Source organism: Lynx rufus, unplaced genomic scaffold, assembly GCF_022079265.1.
Source record: "Lynx rufus isolate CCGP_SWC_20201006 ecotype Redwood Valley unplaced genomic scaffold, mLynRuf1.p SCAF_9, whole genome shotgun sequence".
NCBI lineage: Eukaryota > Metazoa > Chordata > Mammalia > Carnivora > Felidae > Lynx > Lynx rufus.
The window spans coordinates 85,424,259-85,446,161 of NW_025814897.1; the positions used below are offsets into that span (position 1 = coordinate 85,424,259).

A 21,903-nucleotide genomic window follows, 5' to 3' on the forward strand; every position below is an offset into this window, starting at 1 on the left:
GAAAATGAGATCTTGCCATTTGCATCAACATGGATGTACCTCCAGAGTATAATGCTACATAAAATAAGGCAGAGAGAGAAAGACATGTGTAGAATCTAAAAAATAAACAAAGCAAAACTGAAACAGACTCACAGATACAGAGAACAAACTGATAATTGTCAGAAGGGTAGAAGGGTGGATGGAATATATAAAGGGGATTAAGAGGTATAATCTTCCAGTTATAAAATAAAGAAGACATGGGGATGTAATGTACAGCATAGGGAATATCATCAATAATATTGTAACAACTTTGTATGGTGACAAATGGTAACTAGATTTATTGCAGTGACCATTTCATAATGTATACAAATATCAAATCAATTATATACTTGAAACAAATACAACACCATATATCAATTAACTTTCAATTTAAAAAGTGCCTAAGGAAAAAAAAATACTAAAAAATAGGTGTTTCCAAAAAAATGTTATTTAGTTACTTAGTTAGTTATTGTAAGTTCTAGCCTTTCAAATGGGCATATTATTTACATATATATCTCTAGATCATTCTCTAGGATCCTAAATTCCTCAGTGGAAGTCCCCAAAGCCTTGAAAGCTGCATGCAAAACTTACTGTACAGCATTCAATATATGTAACAGGGAAATGTTTTAAATTATATTAGTGATTTTTCTCTTTTGTCGTTCTATACATAGGACCTTTGTCCTAGTTCCTGGGGTAGCCTTAAGGGAAGGAGGAGGACCATAAGTTGATAAGAAATGTTACAAAAGGAAAGAAAAATACAAAGATAGTGTGACACTCAAGTACAGCATGTTGCCATAAGACAAAGGCCATGTCAATCAGGATGACACTGTCATGATTTAGGTTTTTTCTAAACACTGTTAGCTCCCACTGAGCATATCAAAGCTTTAACATCAAGGTTGACTTGGAGAAAACCTACCATTTCTGGGCCTGAGGGCATTTAAGACAGAAGACAGAGGAAAGCAGAAAAACAGCACTGGGTATCATGATTCCCCCTACAGGCTTCACTTCAGGTATCTACGCTACACCAAGGAAACACTGAGGACACTGTTCATTGTTGAGAACACTGTGATGAGTCACCTCTCAAGTTGCCTTCACCACTCCAATCTGAGGTACAGTTGTATCAACCTGGATCTTGTTTCTGAGGGGTGTGGCCATGACCCAAGATGTGCCGACAGTCATGCTGGGAAGGTTTCCAGAAGTAGTTGCCAAGGAGGGGTGAAGGGGTCTTGTAATAAAGATTTCAGAGATGACCACTCAGACACAGCCAGGCTTCAGAGGGGCAGAGAGAGCAGAAAGGCTGGGTCAGGCAGGAAGCACCTCCCATCCAAAGCATTGTCTGGGCCAAAGGAATGGAACATGGTCACCCAGCCATGAATATCAGCCAGCAAGACCCAGAAAGCAAGACACCCTGTCCCCCCAAGTTCTTCCCTTCTATCTGAGAGAGGAACTGAGAGAGACTCTGGGGAATGGGAAATATGAAAGCTCTCCCTAAAGAGACAATTTAAATTAGTTGGATGGGCCAAAATTTAAACCTGATCGGACATTTTATGTTTTCCTTAATGGAAAACAAAGAAGACTAAATTCGTTTTACTTTTCTTTTTTTTTTTTATTTTGTTAACATTTATTAATTTTTGAGAGACCGACAGAGACAGAGTGTGAGTGGGAGAGGGGCAGAGAGGGAGACACAGAATCCGAAGCAGGCTCCAGGCTCTGAGCTGTCAGCACAGAGCCCAATGTGGGGCTCAAACTCACAAACCAGGAAATCACGACCTGAGCCGAAGTCGGACACTCAACCAACTGAGTCACCCAGGCACCCCTGGAAGACTGAATTTGTTAAAGACGAAATAAATTACACTTTCTTTGCACATCACTGTGTAGTGTGAATGAAAATATGCAATCCTGTTAAATACATACATTAGTTTAAAGAGCTAAACAGCAGGATATAGGGGTGAAATATGACCTATTTAAACAAGCACGGATTAAAAAAAGGCAGAATCAAGTATTTAATTTTGGCAATATATTTTATGGTAAATAATCCCAATGCTTACCCTCTATCTTATGTATGCTGCAGAAAGTTTGAATTTTAGAAATATCTGATGCTAAGTTCCTCAGGAAGATTTGCTTCTTTTGCTGAGCAACGGACACATCAGGATTGATCCAATGTTCTCCACATGAAACATATACCTAGCAAAGAAATGAGTCTCTGATCCCATGTACAACTCTTCACAGCAGGATTATTTGTAATTGCCCAAATCAGCCCAAAGTACAAACACAATGTCCTATAATCGGCAAATGGTTAAGCAAACTGTGACACCATTGACATATACTCAGTGATAAAAAGGCAAAACTATTGATAAACCTAACAACTTTGAAAGATCTCAAGGGTTTTATACTAACGAAAAAAAAGTACTTCTCCATACTATCTTTGCAACTTCCTGTAACTCTGTAATTTTTCAAAATAAAGTTATATAAATAATTTGTTAAAGGAAGGAAGGAAAGAAGAAAGAAAGGAAAGAAGGGACACAGAGAGGGAGGGAGGGATCAGGGGTTTGTAAACTAGGGCTGAGGCCCAAATCTGGCCTGCTGCCTGTTTTTGTAAATAGAGTTTTATTAGAACACAGTTAGGCACATTCATGTACATGCTGTGACTGCTTTTGTGCATACAGTGGCAAGGGGTGATGTTTCGATAGAGACCATATGGTCTTTAAATATTTATAAACTAACCTTTTACAGAAAAAGTTTGACAATGACTGACTGGTGTGGATGAACCTGTCATATGTTAATGTGGTTATTTCTAGATGCTCAGATTACAGATCATACCTGTTCTTCATGTTGCTTCTATGTCTGTCTTAAATGAATTCATATTTCTTTGAAGTAAGAAAAAAACAGGGTGATATATGCAGAACATTCAGTTAAGAAGAAAAATGACACTCAGTGCTGCCACTTCCATGGTCCCACACTGGTGATTATACACATTCTCTGCATGACGACCCAGGGACAACTTTCTCGAAGACTTCTTTTTGAACAACAGCCTTCCTTTTCTCCTCTGTACACACTTGATCATGTAACTGTTGATGTTTCCATCTCTATGTTGGCTGCAAGTGACAGGTTTGTTTCTAGCAAATATACAGGATCTTCTAACACTCACTCCCAACTTCATCCTACCTCCCTTCACCTCGGTGGCCTCAGAGACTTTTCCTTCCCTTCCCTTTATCTTTTTGTATCATATGGTCTAATGCAATCCACCTAATTCTTTCTGCAATAACACAATGAATAAACACAGCAGCAAAGGAGAGGAAAACCAACAAACTAAAACCTTGGAAGTGAGAGAAGTGGAATTCAAAAGAGATCTATCTACAGGACTCCAAGGACATGGACTTTCCCCTCTGTCATGCTGCTTCTGATATTGGTCACTGGTACTTCAGTTTAAGACTCCCTCAAGGGGTGGGGGAGGGGGAGGGGGTGACACCTGGGTGGCTCAGTCGGTTAAGTGGCTCAAGTCATGATCTCTAGTTTCATTTCGTGAGTTCGAGCCTGGCATTGGGCTTCCTGCTGTCAGTGCAGAGCCTGCTTTGGATCCTCTGTCCCCAGCTCTCTCTGCCCCTCCCCTCCCCCCACTCTGTCTCTCTCAAAAATAAATAAACATAAAAAAAAAAAGATTCTCTCAAGAGGTCTTTGCATTCAGAGCCTGAGTTAACTTCTGATAATATGGTGTGAGCTTGGTTCTCTGCTCAAAGAATTTCAGGCATCAGTCAGGCAGGTTTTCTTTTCGAACTGATACCTCAACTCCCATCCCATAACAGTGGGCTGCTAAAGTCCTTCTTCTTAGCCTTCTCCAGCCACCCAAATAGGGCATGTGAAACACTAGATACAATTTTTTTTCTGAAAAAGTGAAATTATCACTTAGTAAGAAATCACTAAACAACTACATTTGGAAGGCCTCAAAAAGAGGAGAGGATCTCCTGCAGAGTAGAAGACAGAAATTACAAGTGGTTAATAATCTGGTCTTCTCCCCGCCTCCACCTTCATTTATAAAATGGGTGGTGAGGGCATCCACCCCACAGGGCTGTGATGGGCATTAAATGAGCTCATTTTCAGAAAGCCCTGAGGATAATGCCTAATGGTAAGCTCTCAACAGCTAGTGATCAGTGTTACTTTCTGAGGGTTGCTGGGTGAGGACAATTCTGAGAGAAAACAAGGGGGGAAGTGGTAAATGTCTGAAGTTTCACATTTTGAAACATTTGTCTTTTAGTTGTATGTGTAGAGTAACATTTCCAGTTTCACATTCATGTCCTTACCAATTCGTCCCTTCGGAGGTCTTTTAGGGCGAAGATTTCCTTTCCCTTTTCATTGAACAATCTCCGAGCTGCAGAGGGTAAATTTAAAATTTCGGTGCACCTGTAGTAAGAGACACAAAAATTCATCTTGTATACAGGAGGCTTCCGGCAAAGAAGAGAGAAAATATGAGAAATCAAGTCTTTAACAACTACTCGTGCTGCAGACCTGTGAGACAGTCAAGAGGTAGGCCCTGCAGCCCATCAGGCTCTTGGAGTCTCATTCTCCTTATACAAGCTGGGGGACTTAGGCAAATTATTTAACCTCTCTAAGCCTACATTTCTTATCTTCCAGGGTTTTAGTGAAGATTAAGGGTTGATTTTGAGAAGTGCTTAGCACACTGCTGGGCACGATCAACAAATAAGCAGGCATATTATTCCTGATTCTCCATTCTTCAATATGCCCCTATACTTTCTATCTGTGTCTTTGTTTTTCTCATGCTCTTCCTTCTACCTAAAACACTTTCCTTGCTTTCTCTACTGAAGTTATATTCTTTCCCCAGAGTCATATCCATCACCAAGCAGTTCCTCATCTCCCTCCATTAGAAGTGATCTCTATAGCCCTTTAACGCCCTTTCAAATAGGGACTTTTAGCCTGGTTAAACATTAAAACAGTGATTTCCACCTCCTAGGCCCCAAACAAGCATTTGACCTGCCCTATGGCTGTCAAAATGAATGCATGTTTTCCCGTTTCCTGAGGAGCTCCCTATCTAGTCAGGGGAGAGACAGGTCAGCAACTGAAGTATAATACAAAGGGCTGGGTGCTGTCACAGGCACCTGGCCAGGGTGCTGTGAGAACCCAGGAAAAACAACGCAATGAATTCCTCCAGGGAACCTGTATCTAAGGAAGTGGCCTTTGGGTTGGTCTTTGACAGGTGAATAGGAGTTTGTCAAGAAGGGTTAGGACTTTGAGAAGTTTCGTATGGCTGGACTTGAGGGCATAGGGAGGAATAGGAGCCAGATGAAGCTAGAAAAGAAGACAGGAACACACGGAAAGCACTTAAGATACCAGACTAATTAATTTGTACTCTATCCCATGAACAGCAGGAAGTCATTCAGATGAGAGGAAAGAAGTGTGGTGTTATCAGATCTGCTCTTTAGAAAGTTAACTGTCAGAAAGGTGGAAGATGGACTGAAGGCACGAGAGGCTGGAAATTACCCAGCCAGTTCAGGATAGCTGCAAGGAGGCGGGATTGTGGGAAGAGGAGGGAGAGTTTAAGGAATATGATGCGGCTATTGAGAAAACTGTTGAGGTGATCCTGCCTTTGCAACAATTAAGTATAAAAGATTCTTGCTACATATATTTTATATTAGAATGCACTATCTATAGTAAGTGAATTAGAAGTGACTTTGTGCTCATCAGGAAGGCTGAGCTGTATGAAGAATATTTCTCAATTTTATATCCTCAGATGGGATAAAGCAATTGAGCAGATAATTAGGCACTCCATTTCTCTGAGAGGTCTTGGAAGGAAATACACCTCGTGTCACAGCTCCGGAAACTGATGGACCGGCCTGGCCACATTTCTCATCCACAGGAGTTGCTGGGGAGGGAGTGGGAGAGAACTGTAGGAAGATTGAGCCCCCAGCCACAAGATGTGTCTGATTCTTTCTTTGCTGCCCAAAGACTCGACCCGATTTCTTCTACTTTCCCTAAATGGATATCTTTGTGGGTCCAGGCAGTTATAGCATAACCTAAGAAGAGTTACCATTATCGTATCTGATCCCACTCACATTTTCCTGGAGAACATTTGGACTATGGTAATATCCTGTTTTAGGACAATGAGTGGGAGAATAGAAGGGATGGGTGGTTGGTAAATCTCCCTTCCTTTTTTGAAACCCTGGTTTTAATAGTGCTGAATTTAATTGGCCCATGTAGGTGGGTTAGAGAGGACTGGGATAAGCTGTTTCCTCTGTATTTAATTCCTCTAAGTCACATGCCAGCCTACATAAATGGAGAGGGAAGAAAAGAATTGGCTGTTAAGTGCCTAATAAGGAGTGTGGACTCTGGAGCCACATTGCCTGGGTTCAAATCCCAGCCCTCCTATAGTGGCTATGTTAACTTCAAAGAAGTCACTTAATTTCTCTGAGCCTCATTTGCCCCATCAGTAAAAGACAGATATGGCAGTACTCATCTCACAGTGATGTTTTACAGATTACATGTGTGGATATTGGTAAAGCACCGGGCACATAAAATGTCAGCAACACATTATTCAAATGGCTCAAGCACTACAAGCATTTCATGTCTACTCTCACCTAATTCTTACACCATTTCTGAGAGGCCCATTTCACTGATGAGGAAACTGAGCCTGAAGGTGAACTGCCTTGCCCAAGGTTGCATAGCTAGCAAGGAGGAGAGCTGAAATTCCGACCTACATCTGAGTCGTTCACAACATTGTACGGCCTCCTGAGAGGCCATCATCATAGAATAATGACACACTAGATCTAAAGAATGGGGAGACTGAGGCCGGATGCTCGCAAGTGGCCCAGGGTTTCTCTGTCATGTGGAGGCAAAGGTCCTAGAACCAAGGTCCTCTGACTTACACACCAGGAGTTAGGACTGGCAACCACATGGCCTATTCAGATTTACAGGGAGTCCAGAAAAGCAGAGTCTTATCTCTGTGCTTTCTCAGGACTGACTCGAGAGAGGAGCAGTAAGTGGAGCTGGCTCCATGAGGGCTGTATTTCACTACAACACAGGATGCCCTGGGAGAGGAGGGCAGGGGTGGGAGGGAGCAACTGTGTCTCCAGGGTCTGATCTGCAATAGTGGAGACTTCCTCCAATAGCTCGCCTGGACGCCCATCCCAGGAGCCCCACCACACCCTTCCAGTTATTTCAAAACAGTAACAAAACCCACAGAAGCTATGGATACATGCTTTCTTCTTTTCTTTATCTTCTTGCTTCTTATCTCCATATTTTTGTATGTTTCTCTTTTTCTCTCCTCTCCATGTGGCCTTCCCCTAAGAGCTGCCCCTCCCAGGTTCTTTCCCCTTCCTGGTCATGTATAAAATGATCCCTTGATCATTTCCACTTCTGCGCAATTAAATGCTGCCCAGTGTGGTTTTTTTTTTTTTTTTTTTTGACTGTTTCACTAAGCAAACTGTCTTCCCAACAAGTTAGGAGTTTTCTGAGAGCAAGGAATGTCTTTCCCCTCCCTTTTTTTAATTTCCACCAGAATATCTAATGGCGGTTGATGTACATGACATGAACATAACAGATACTGAAAAGAATCAAATTCTTTAATGCTTTCCTTTTAGCTCTTCAACCAATCCTGTCTAACAAGGAGGAAAATGGGACTCCGAGAAGGGGAGTGCTTTGCTGAAGTTTTCCAGTTAGTTACTGGCAAACCTGGGGTTAAAATCAATCCCCTTGACTCTCAACCCAGTAGTCTTTTCAGTACTCCATGTTACCTACAACTTTAAGTATCAACAAAAACAATCTATGTTAGTAGATTTAGTAGATTGTCACACTACCAGATCTGCCTTTGAGATGGAAGCACTTAGAGATGGAAGAACTACCACCAACAAGAAGCGATCATCAAAACTATCTGTAGTGAATTATTAAAGAAAAAAACCAGCATAATCTTCCTTGCATTCTGTAAGACCTCCCCCTCATATCCAACAAGACATATTTTGGGGGCGCCTGGGTGGCTCAGTCAGTTAAGCGTCCAACTCTTGATTTTGGCTCAGGTTGTGATCTCACAGTTCGTGAGTTTAGCCCCACACTCGGCACTGTCAGTGCAGAACCTGCTTGGGATTCTCTCTCTCCCTCTCTCTCTCTCTGCCTATCCCCAGTGCACACATGTGCTCTCTCTCTCTCTCTCTCAAAATAAATAAACTAAAAAAAAGACATATTTTTAAAAATGTTTATACCTGGTGTTCTGCCTTTAAACAGTTATCGAATTCTATGGAGTAACTCTTGTTTTGGTAGGAAAGTATTCATCAAAAGAAAAGTTACAATGCATTTCACAAATATGATATGGATTGATGACAATTAAAAACTGGTTTAAAGTAGATAACGACTAACCTCAATTCAAACAAATAGAAACCAAAGAAAAGTGCTGTACAATTGTGATTTTTTTTTAAGTGGGACTAATTTATATTTACAGAATTGGTAGTTGAGAAGCAAGGGGAAGGAAACTGCCAGACCTTGAAATTTGGAGCAAAAATTTATTAACTAACACTAGTATCATAAACTCACATAGTTTATATATATCACAGATTAAAGACTCCAGAATCATTATGTTAACAAGAGCTTTCTTATACAGATAACATATGTATTTTGTGTTATGTGTTTTACGTAACTATTCAGGCATTGGAATGGAAAATACCTTTGCATTTAGGATAGTAAGTATTTACCTCTCCAAAAGTTGGTGAAATTCAGTCTGGATTGTTTCTGTTACAGGATATTTAGTATTGTAGTTTTTCACATTCTTTTTCCTTTCAGTGTCAACATTTCTGAAACAAATGATCCAAGATTTGACTGATATGTCAGTATACATTGTCAATTACATTTCATCTTTAAATATGTGAAAACATCATTAGGTTTTAATTTATCATAATTTGTCCTAAAATCATATGCCTTCTTAAAAAATGGGATTTCAAAAACTATTGCAATTAAAGGGCCACCTGGGTGGCTCAGTCAGTAAGCATCCAACTCTTGATCTTGGCTCAGGTCATAATGTCACATTGGTGAGATTGAGCCCTGCATCAAGCTAGGCACTGTCAGTGAGGAGCTTGCTTGGGATTCTCTCTCTCCCTCTCTCTCTCTCTGTCCCTCCCCCACCTCACACTTGCTCTTTCTCTCTCTCAGAATTAATAAACTTAAAAAAATCTATTGCAATTAAGTATTAAGCTTCATAAAAATTTATACTATGAGCAATTTATGTAAGAAAATGAATTTTCAGTATTTTAATCCTCTTCTAATAATGCTGAACATTCTGAGATGTGAATTTATCAATTTTAAATAAAATGTACAGAGTATATTCATTTGACTATGATGTTTTATTTCTATATTGTTCATACTCATATATTTATTCATATATTATTTATGTTATCAATCCAAACCTAAAAATTTTTAAACTGGAAAGCGAATAATAATGATCACAGAAAAAAATGCTTAATTGTTAATATATAACTATTCAAATTTTTAAGTTAGAAAACTATCTGGTATAGTTTTAGAATCTCTATATAATATTAAATGAAAGAAATATGGTCAAATATGGTTATTCATTCATTCACAAAAAATGGTAATCAAATATAATTAATAATAAATAAAAGGATAGATGACTGAATGAATAAATGAATGAATTCAATAAGCACTAATTTAGGGCCTATTGTGGGCCTTGTATCATGTGGTGAATAAAATGGCTTAATATTTGATTGACAAGAACACACTGTCCCATGACCCGACCATAGCAGAAAGCACATATATGGATGAAGAACACATTGTCCCTCTTCTCTGTCTCATGGGTAGAAACATAAGCAGATAACCACAACACAGAGTGGTAGGAGCTATGTTGGGGAGAAGCCCACAGTGATCAAAGCAATGGAGAATGTAGAGAAACAAGCTACAACTAATTAAGGGGTGGGAAGGGAAGTGTCAAGTTTAGGGTCAACATCTAGAAATGAAATCCAAACTCATTCCCAGAAGACCTTTATAATTTTAAAGCAGTCAGAAGGTGTTAGGGAGTGGCAGGGATTTAAGAGTGGGAATTGGAGAGAGTGTTGATAACAGACAGAGCTAGAAAAATAATACACAGGAACAAATCATAAAGACCCTTAAACACTGTATGAAGGTGCTTGAATGAGTCCAGGGATCATAACTTACTAACAATGTACTCATTAAAATTATCTAAAAATATAAAGTTTATAGGGGTGCCTGGGTGGCTCAGTCGGTTGAGCGACTGACTTTGGCTCAGGTCACGATCTTGCAGTTTGTGAGTTCGAGCCCCACATCGGGCTCTGTGCTGACAGCTTGGAGCCTGGAGCCTGCTTAGGATTCTGTGTCTCCTTCTCTCTCTGCCCCTCCCCCACTTGTGCTCTGTCTCTCTCTGTCTACCAAAAATACATAAAATATAAAAAAATTTAAAAATATAAAGTTTATTACATAGCTTCACATTGAGCCTTTCTTCTTACAATTCCTTAAAAAAACACTATAAAATTTTCCGTGTTTAACTTACTATTCTGAGAGATGAAATTCACCTTGAAATCATAATGGTTTTAATTTATATGAGTTTGACAGCCACTATTCAAGATGAATTGACAAGATCTTGTTACTCATCAAGAATAATGATGGACTCAGTAATAAACAAATGATATTTGACCTTCCTTTGGCTTTGTAAATGAAGGAACTAGCAACAACAAATTCCTCTCAAAACTGTCTAGAATGATTTATTAAGTAACTAAAGGACAGCACGCTACTAGGATAGGATTTGGTTAAAAGGAATCTGTATTCATCATGCTAGCTTGATTTTGTGTGTAGACACTAAACAGCCCAACTATCTTTCCTTTCAAGTGAATGCAAGTAATGAACCCCTATATGTCACTAGCATTTATTTCTTCTGAAAGAAAAAATATTTAGCTGTGATATATTAAAAGTAGTACAGCAGGACTTCTACTTTGCACAACTCTGGGTTGCCATTTATATAGAATACAATGTGAAAAGTGCCCTTGGAGCTGGGCAATGCATCTGCCCCTTAAGGTTAGCTAAAATCTTTCCATTTGAACCTTTTGTTAACCAGTACTTACATACAGCTCTGAGGGCAAACAAGGCTATTGAGGATCCTGTAGAAAACTTTCTGAGTAGACCAAGAAAAATTAATGTGTGTTTAGCAGAGTGTTAGTGTCAAGTGTATGCCAGTGTATTTTAATTATTTGGGAATAATTAATTTATGGAGTGAACAGAGTGAATACTTGATTAATTAGGGCACGCTGTTCCATGAATATAACAGAGGGCTTCATATACTTTCACTGGAATAGTCCACATTAACAAATCTCTCAAATTATGTTTGGATTACCTGATTGAACTACGCATTTTAAAACATTAATGTGAAAAGATAAAATCTGTATATAGTTTTGAGCCACACTGAAGGATATAGTGTAGAAAGATAAATGCAGGAAGGGACAAAAATTATTTGTTAACTTTGGATGTTTAAAAAAAGTCATATACTACTTTAAGGGCATTACCCTCACATTTTACATCTAGCTGAATGAGCTAATTATGAAGTGTATGCGTCAAAGATTTCAATTTCAGGCTTGACTTTACTTTGAAGATTAATTTTTTACTTTATCATCTTTACAGGCAGTTCAGTGGACAGCCGAACTGAATGTTACTCATTGTTCAGCGGTGTATGAAGTATATTTAATCAATGTGAAGGAAGTAATATTAAATGATTATCAGCAGCCTCAAATATTCTAAACATCTCAAAAGAAAGGTCAAGAGGTAAAATCACTGCTAATAATATGAGAAACAATGTATTTAACTCATTCTTTACATCGCAGCTTTGCACTGGTCTGAGATTTCTTTTGTCATAAAACATAATGAAAATACAGCAGGTGATTTTTCTGCAATGTTGGAGAAATATTGGCTGTATTAAATTTTATTCCAATCTTTTAACATAAGCTAAATTGCAGATCAATGTTTTTCTAGGATGATAAGCTTTTAAAATGGTATTCTAAGGCAGAGATATAAATTATATGAAGCTATATTTTGAGAACTATATTTGTATGTTAAATATGCCAGAAATCTTAATGTAAATAATAATGTACAATAATAATTTAAAAAGGAATTACACAATTCTGTTTAAGAAGCCATTTATGAACTCAGTTATTTTGAGATACATTAATAAAACAAAAGTGCGAATTCAAAATGGACATTGATTCTACAACTTTTTTTGATCAGAATTACTCATTTCTGATTCTTTTCTCCTGTGCTTAGCCTAAATCAGTAGGGTTAAATTCCCAACAAATTTTAACTAATTCTTAGTCTCTATTTTCATCTCCAAATATCAACATGAGAACCCTTTTTAAAAATAAACATGGGGCGCCTGTATGGCTCAGTTGGTTGAGCATCTGACTTCAGCTCAAGTCATGATCTCACAGTTCATGAGTTCAAGCCCCTCATGGGCTCTTTGTTGTCCAGCGCAGGGCCAGCCTCAGATCCTCTGTTCCCTTCTCTCTCTGCCCCTCCCCCACTCATTCTCTCTCTCTTTCTCTCTCTCTCTCACACAAAAATAAATATTTTTAAAAACTGCTTTAAAAATGAATGTCTGTAAAAGTTAAATCTTTATTTATAAATGTATACGAAATAATAAAAAGATACGACCCAGATTGCTTTTTATAAACAAGCAAACACAGAATTCTCCCAGAAAAGCATACACAATGAAGACAAAAATTTGTAGAAATTAGAAACAAGAAGGATGAATAAGTTGTTCTTACAGAATTTTCCATCCAGGTGAGACATCTGGACTGATTAGAACAATGGCTCTGTTTTTATTCTTGTCTCCATTCCGCAAAACTCTCAGCCTCACAGGGACAGGTGGCCCTGGGGTCTTACAGATGGATTTCTTCATGGGAGGACTGTTTGGAATCAGCAATCCTTCTATTGGCCAATCAAACTCCTTCAGAAAAAAATGACAAAGAATGTGATAATAAGTAAGAAGAGTCATTTCTAGATATAAAAAAAAAATTTAAACACACAACTTATACCTTTAATTTTTTTGTTCATTCATCAGAAAATGTATTGGCCACCTAAGATGTTTCAGATAATTCCAAGTGATGTTTTACTTAATTAGAGAGGAAACATTTTAAGATGAGCAGTTTAAAAATGTTGTGTTACAGCATAGAGGACTTAGTTCTTCTTGGAGAAACATCATTCTAAAAAGATAAAACTGAATTAACTGGATGCTTTTTGCTTGTGTGTGAAGTATCTTTAATCGATGTGAAGAATGTGCAAAGAGTGGTTTTACAATAGTCTGAGATAGTATCCTCTTAAGCTAGATCTATTTGGCAAAAAGAACATATTTGAGGAGCTCTCCAAAAACCAGAATGAGAGGACAAAAGAACTTAGACAAATTTCAGATGTTTCAGTTGCCAAACTCACTTACTTTGTATCGTTCATTCATTTATTTATTTATTAATTCATGCATTTTCTAAATATTGATTGATGGTTTACTATATTCCAGGCACAGTAGGAGGCACTGGAAATAAAACGGCACAAGACAGAATACTCTTCCTCAAGGAATTTCCAGCACGGCCTCAAAAACTTACCTAGAAATACATTGGCAATTACAATAGTGTGTGTACAACCGCAACAGAGAACTGGGTGTGATAGGACCACACAGGAGGAGAACCTACCTTAAAAATGCAGTGCAGCAGATCTGAAGCTTCAGTTGGAGTTAGTGTAGTAAAGGATGGGTAAAAAGACAGGGCATAGTGTAGGTAAGAGACTTAAGGATTAACAGAACATGCTATTTAGGTGGTAAAAAGAGGCAAGGATTGCTCCCAGGTTTGTAGTTTGAGCAACTGGGTGGATGGTATGGCTAGTCACAAAAATAAACTTTTGTGGAAGAAGAGTAAACAGGGGGACAGATGATCAGAGATGATGTTAGGCAAGGTCTAAATTCTTTCATTTTTTTCCCTATCTGCATAAATAATTGTCCTGGCGGCAATTAATCCCCCATTAATCTGCAATGACCATCCTGTAAAATACCTCAATTCCATTTAAGTGTGCATCTGTTTCTATGTGTTCTATTCTCTTCAATTGTTGATTTCCCTATCCTTATACAGGACTCTACTGCCTTGATTACAACAGCTTTATATTTGATAAGTTTTGATATTTGACAGGGCAACTACCCTCACCTTGTTATTATTCTTTGGAAATTGGCTTCTGTTGGCCCTTTAATATTTCATATATATTTATGAATCAGCTTGCTTAGTTTTCTAAAAGTCTGTGTGGGATATTAATGCTCTGCATAACTTCCTATCAGTCCCATTTTGGTAAGATTTTTTTGTGAATGTCCATTGAGTCATATAAAAATCTTTTTATCTGCATTTGTTGAGATGTGTTTGTATGATTATTTATCCTTTCATCGGCTCTGTGTTAATTACATTAATTAATTTCAAAAAATTTTTCTTTAATATTTAATTTTTGAGAGAGAAAGAGAGCATGAGTGGGGGAAGGGAAGAGAGAGACACAGAATCCGAAGCAGGCCCCACGCTCACATGCTGTCAGCACAGAGCCCGAAGCAGGGCTTGAACTCACTAACTGGGAGATCATGACCTGAACTGAAGTCAGAAGCTTAACTGACTGAGCCACCCAGCCATCCCTAATTTTTTGAAATTTTAAACTAATATTGCATTCGTGGATCAATCCAAATTGGTCACAGTGTCTTATCTTTTTTACAGATTACTAAATTCAATTTGCTAGTATTTACGTTAGGATTTTTGCATGTATGTTCATAAATGAAATTAATATGTAGTTTTCTTATACTAACTTTGTCGAGTTTTGGTATTAAGTTTATCCCAACCTCATGAAATGAGTTAGACAGTATTGCTTCTTTTTTATCTGCCAATAAATATACTTGGTATTGGTGTTCTCTTGGTGGGGAGATTTTAACTATTGATTCTATTTCTTCCACAATTATTGGATTATTCAGGCTTTTTGCTTCTTCTTGACTCCATTCTAAGTTACTTCTGTGCAGGACGTTGACCATTCTGTTTATCTAAGTTATAATATTTATTAGCATAAAGTTACTTATACTATCCTCTTATTATCTCCTTAATCTCTCAGTATCTGTATTTACATCTTTCCTTTATTTCTAATATTATGTACCTTTACTATTTTTTCTTAATCAGTTTGGCCAGGTATATCAAAGCAACAAATTTTTGACTTTGTTGATTTGTTTTGTATGTTTCGTATTAATTTCTGCTAACTTTCTATGTCTTTCCTTCTAATTCTTTGAGTTTGTTTTGCTATTATATTCCTGACTTTTCAAATTGGAAGCTTATCTCATTAATTTTTAGCCTCTCTTCTTTTTCAATTTAAGTATTTAAGGTTGTACATTTCCTTCAAGTACACTTCAGCTACATCTCACACATTTTGTTTTGGTTCTTAAATACAGTATTTCTTTTTTAATTTTTCATCATGATTTCTTCTTTATCCCATGAGTTAATTAAAATGTCTATCTAAATTTCCCAATATTGGGCCTTATTTATTTATTTATTTATTTATTTATTTATTTTTAACTTAATCCATCAGCAAAACCTGCTTCTACTTTCAAAATATATCTAGGACTGTTCTACTCTTAAACACCTCCACTCCCACAGTGCTGGTCCACTAGTTTCTCTTATCTACAAATTGCAAAACTCTTCTGCTTATTCTTGCTTCCATCTTATCCCCCTTTTGTTCCATTATTATAATGATCCTGTTATACTTAAGTCAGAGCACATCACCCCTCTAACTCCTCTGTTCCACACCCTCCCATCTCAGTAAGAGTCAAAGATTTTCAAATGGCTTACGAGGCTCTGCATGATCTCTACCCCATCTGACTTTATCTCCCACTGCTCTCCCCCTCACAAATACTGCTGCCATATTTACCTCATTGTTCTTGAAAGACACCATTGCAGGCTCTTTGCATTTCTTGGCATGCTCTTGCCCTAGGGAGCTGTTTGTTCTTCAGGTCTTTACTCAAGTATAACCTCAGTAAAGGCTTCTCAAGGCAATCAGAAATTTCCAAACCCTGTCCTGCCTCACCTTCCCCCCCCCCCCACCACCAACATTCTCTATCCCCTATTCTTGCTTCTATTTTCTTCTTAATTCTTATCACTAACATTCAGAAGAGCATCTCGTGAAGTGGCTAAGAGCTTGGGCTCTGGAGTCAGACTTCCTGAATTTGAATTTTTGAGCCATCATTCTCGCTGTGTGAACTTGGGGCAAACACTTGACCCAAATGAGATGGAAGTTAATGGATCAATTCTTTCCTTTTTCTGCTGCAGGAGAGACTCTCCTAAAATCACTGTTTAAATGGCTTATTGAAAGACAGCTTGAAAGCACATCACTTATTGGCTCTCCTTCCTTCCCTGCTTGTCCCTGGGATCGCACATCCTAACGAGATAGTAGCATAGAAGCCATTTGCCTCAGATTCTGCTTTCTGAGGAACCCAAGCAGTGAGACCATAATCCGCATGAACTATTAATGGAAGAAGTTTCCTAAAGGGGATATGGGTACCAATACCCAAAGGATGGAGAAGTCATGATAGGCAGGCAGAAAGCTCAAACAATCACTACAGATGTGGCCTTAGAATCCTAGCAGTGTCTAAGATCCAGGTGTGCTGGGGAGACATGCTGGCATGTGAGAATAATACAGACCAAAATGCATGGCCTTTAGTTTATGGAAAAGAGACCAGTTTTTAAAAGCTAGTATAATAAGGAAAATTTACTAATTTATATTCTCTTGAAAACTATTTAGAATCTTGCAAATATATTGAACAAACACATAGTTCAAAAATGTGCTTTAAATGTTATGAACAAAATCTGAAGGTTGTAAAAATTAAATATTCTGAAACAGTATCTTATTATAATGCTCTAATTTGCGAAATGAGTGAATAAATAAAATGAATTGCATTTCATTAGGATAAAAACAGTGTAAATAAATGTTCAAAATCTCATGAGTAGAGTGCTTTTCAGTTTAGTCTTTTTTCCATTATATTGTAATATAATACTTTGTTTAGTAAATATGTTTATAATGATGGAATATCACCCCTCTAAACAAACAAACTTTGAATTAATAAAGTTTTTCTGTATTCCTGACCTTCATTGAGGGTATTTTACCTCCATGGAATTTAAAAGCAAAGGACAGACTATAAGGTGTATATAAAGATATGTATCTATCATCAATGGAGGAACATGGGGCTGTTCTCCCTTACTACAGTTACTGAAAATAAATATGTTATGACAAACTCATTGTGTAGTTTCATTTGAGGCAGTCCTGTTATATAAATTTTCACTTAATGTGAGGGATGGTGAGAGTGAAGTTACATAATTTCTTTAAGAAGTAAATTCAGGACTGGGGCACCTGGTAGCTCAGATGGTTGAGTGTCCAACTCTTGATTTTGGCTCAGGTCATGATCCTAGGGCTGTTCATGAGATTGTGCCCCTCAATGGGCTCCCTTCTGGGTGTGGAGCCTGCTTAAAATTCTCTTTCTCCCTCCCTCTGCCCCTCCCTTGCTTGTGTGCACAGGTACACATGTGAGCACTCTCTCACTCTCTCTCTAAAAGTGAAAAAAAAAAAGAAGTTCAGAACTTACCTGTAATTATTTTACAACAAAGATCTTAGGCAATTCAGAGCAAATCAACATTTACACGAGTTTTAGACATAAATGATCATGAAATGGGAGAGATGAGGGAGAATAATCTTCTCATTACTGTCACATTGACTGGAAGTCCTAGCCACAGCAATTAGGCAACAAAAAGAAATAAAAGTCATCCAAATCAGTAAGGAAGAAGTAAAATTTCCACTATTTGCAGGTGACATGATATTATAGATAGAGAACCTGAAATACTCCACCAAAAAAACCCACTAGAACTGATAAACAAATTCAGTAAAGTCAGAGGGTACAAAATCAATGTACAGAAATCAGTTGTATTTCTATACACCAATAATTAAGCAGCAGAGAGAGAAATTTAAAAAAAATGATTCTATTTACAATTGCACCAAAATAATAAGATACCTAGGAATAAACCTAACTAAATGGGTGAAAGACCTGTACTCTGAAATCTATAAAACAGTAATGAAAGAAATTGAATATGACACAGGGAAATGGAAAGACATCCCATGCTTATGGATTGGAAGAACAAATATTGCTAAAATGTCTATACTACCTAAAGCAATCTGCACATGTAATGCAATCCCTATCAAAATACCAATAGCATTTTTCACAGAACTAGAAAAAAATATTCCTAAAATTTGTATGGAACCACAAAATATCCCAAATAGCCAGAGCAATCTTTAAAAAGAAAAGCAAAGCTGGAGGTATACAATTCCAAGCTTCAAGTTATGTTACAAAGCTGTAGTGATCAAAACAGTATGGTACTGGCACAAAGATAGATACATAGATCAATGGAATAGAATAGAAAACCCAGAAGTAAACCCTCAATTATATGGTCAATTAATCCTCAACAAAGCAGGAAAAAGTATCCAAAGGGACAACAACTGTCTCTTTAACACATGGTATTGAAAAAACTGGACGGCAACATGCAAAAGAATGAAACTGGACCACTTTCTTATACCATACATAAAAATGAAGTCAAAATGGATTAAAGACATAAATGTGAGACCTGAAACCATAGAAACCCTAGAAGAGAACACAGGCAGTAACTTCTCTGACATTGGCTATAGCAATTTTTTTCTCAAAATGTCTCCTGAGGCAAGAGAAACAAAAGCAAAAATAATTATTGGGACTACATCAAATAAAAAGCTTCTGCACAGTGAAAAAAAAATCAACAAAACTGAAAGGCAACCTATGGAATGGGAGAAGATATTTGTAAATGACATATCAATAAAGGGTTAGTATCCAAACTATATAAAGAACTTCTAAAACTTAACACCCTAAAAACCAAATAATCCAATTCAAAAGTCGGCAGAAGACATAAACAGACATTTCTCCAAAGAAGACGTACAGATGGCCAACAGACACGTGAAAAGATGATCATCATCACTTATCATTAGGGAAATGCAAATCAAAACTACAATGAGACATCACCTTATGCCTGTCAAAACAGCTAAAATCAACAACACAGGAAACAACGGGTGTTGGCAAGGGTGTGGAGAGAGAAAGAATCCTCTTGCACTGTTGGTAGGAATACAAACTGGTGCAGTCACCCTGGGAAACAGGATGGAGATTCCTCAGAAAGTTGAAAATAGAACTACCCTACAATCCTGCAATCACAGTACTGGGTATTTACCCAAAGAATACAAAAAAAAAAAAAAACCAAAAAACCATCAGTTCCAAGGGATACATGCACCCTTACGTTTATAGCAGCATTATTTAAAATAGCCAAGATATGGAAGCAGGCCAAGTATCCATCAATTGATGAGTGGATACAAAAGATGTTGGGAAGCAAAGATGTGGTGTGTGTGTGTATGTGTGTGTGTGTGTGTGTGTGTGTGTGTGTGTGTGTATACATATATATACATATATATGTATATATATGTATACCACACATATATATGTATATATAATGGAATATTATTCACCCATAAAAATAATGAAATCTTGCCATTTGCAACCACATGGGTGGAGCTAGAGAGTATAATGCTAAGCTAAATAAGTCAGTCAGAGAAAGACAAATACCATATGAATTCATTCATATGTGGAATTTAAGAAACAAAACAAATGAGAGAGAGAGAGAAATCAAGAGACAGACTCTTGGGGCGCCTGGGTGGCTCAGTCGGTTAAGTGTCCGACTTCAGCTCAGGTCGCGATCTCGTGGTCCGTGAGTTCAAGCCCCACGTTGGGCTCTGGGCTGATGGCTCAGAGCCTGGAGTCTGCTTCCGATTCTGTGTTTTGCTCTCTCTCTGCCCCTCCCCCGTTCGTGCTCTGTCTCTCTCTGTCTCAAAAATAAATAAACGTTAAAAAAAAAGTTTAAAAAAAAAAGGGACAGACTCTTAATGATAGAAAACAAATGGATGGTCAGTAGAGGGGTGGTGGGGGGGGGTGGTAATAGGTGATGGGGATTAAGGAGTGCACTTGTCATGATGCACACAGGGTGATGTGTGAAATTGCTGAATCACTATGTTGTACACCTGACACTAATATTACACTGTATGTTAACTAACTGGAATTAAACTAAAAGTTTAAAAAAGTTCCTAAGCTCCTAAATTGCTACAGACAGCAACTGTAGCCCCACAGTACCAACCAATTGCTGACTTCAGACAGCTTCCTTTGCTTTTCAGTTAAATGAAGTAAGCCCAAGGGTCTTCTCTATGGGACACCATGGAACACAACCCAAAGAAACGGAATATTATCTTTTTTTTTTTTTAATTTTTTTTTTCAATGTTTATTTTATTTTTGGGACAGAGAGAGACAGAGCATGAACGGGGGAGGGGCAGAGAGAGAGGGAGACACAGAATCGGAAACAGGCTCCAGGCTCTGAGCCATCAGCCCAGAGCCTGATGCGGGGCTCGAACTCCCGGACCGCGAGATCGTGACCTGGCTGAAGTCGGACACTTAACCGACTGCGCCACCCAGGCGCCCCGAAACGGAATATTATCTTGAAGGACAACAAAACATGTATAATTAACTAATAAGCATGGAGAGCTATTTCCTCCCCAACATTTTCTCCATTGGAATTCTTATGTTCCCATTCATTTCTTTATTGGTCTTCTCTGTGTTCACAATATTCCATGCTGTTGCTGCATTGTCAGGAGATGGGTCTCGGTGCTCACTTATGCTGATAATTCTGCTTTTTCTTTTTCACCTCTCTCTCATGACAAGAGAGAGGCTGTGCTTCTTTGGAAAGTCCAACTCTTAACTAGTTATCTAAATTTCTTAATCATACTGGTCCTCCTTCATCTATGTGATATTAATAATAAACTAATGGATTCTTCAATTCCCTGGCTTGGGCCTTCTTACACTTCCCCTTTTTAATGTCTTAAAAAATTAATAAAATGTTTACTTTTCACTATTTTGTTTAAAATGGGCTCTCCTAATAGTTACATTTTAATTTAATAATTTGGGAATCTAAAAATCACTATCCAGTGGCCCATTCCAAAATCTTAAGTCTCTTTAATATCACTTTTCCAGCAATTTCATCCTTGAATATGAAAATCCATTGCTCCTTACCTTTAAGTGTTTAAAAATACAACTTCTCAATTTACAACTTTTTTCCCAAGGGATAAGAAAATAGCTTGAGTTCCGATAAATTATTCTAGTGAACTTAGTCACAGAATAAACAAAAAGAATTCATTAACTTTATAATTTTATAAGGTTTTAACATATCTTAAGAATACTGATATCCTGAGGTGCATGGGTGGCTCAGTCGGTTAAGTGTCTGACTTCAGCTAAGGTCATGATCTCAGAGTTCATGAGTTTGTGAGTTCGAACTCCTCCATATAAAACAGATTATATTTAATTTGAGTAAGAACTTTTTAAGTTCCCTGCCTGATAAGTGTTTTCTTCTCTTTCTCAAACATTGCAAGAACTAAGAGTACTCTTAGGCTGAGTCATTTTGAAATACACGGTCAATTTGTCTTATTTTAGCTAATTTAATGCCTTAGTCCTTTCCTTTTGGTTTATCAGTGAGGACCAGAGTTTTGTTGGGGTACAGTCTTATCTCTCCACCCAAATGCTATTATTCTATTTGAATGGCTAGAGAACTTTTCAGAGGTCCATTTTTATTCCTAAGACCATGTAGCTGTCAAATCTCAGACCATTCACAAAAATGCATTTTTTAATGGTAAATTTTAAAGGAACGGGGTTAACTTAGGTTTCCTAATATAATTACCATGCATCATTTAAATCAATTAATTAATTAACTGAATTATTTTACTTAT

The 21,903-nt window shown here is 37.6% G+C and overlaps 1 protein-coding gene across 1 annotated transcript in view; it reads right to left on the reverse strand.

The window, feature by feature from the left end:
- DCDC1 (doublecortin domain containing 1) overlaps positions 1–21,903 on the reverse strand; it is a gene marked incomplete at its 5' end in the record, with an annotated part of 457,606 nt that overhangs the window by 63,952 nt on the left and 371,751 nt on the right. The window contains 4 exons of the mRNA XM_047071674.1: positions 2,067–2,202; positions 4,317–4,416; positions 8,709–8,807; positions 12,789–12,970. Coding sequence (XP_046927630.1) covers positions 2,067–2,202; positions 4,317–4,416; positions 8,709–8,807; positions 12,789–12,970 — 517 coding nt within the window. The remainder of the gene's footprint in view (positions 1–2,066; positions 2,203–4,316; positions 4,417–8,708; positions 8,808–12,788; positions 12,971–21,903) is intronic.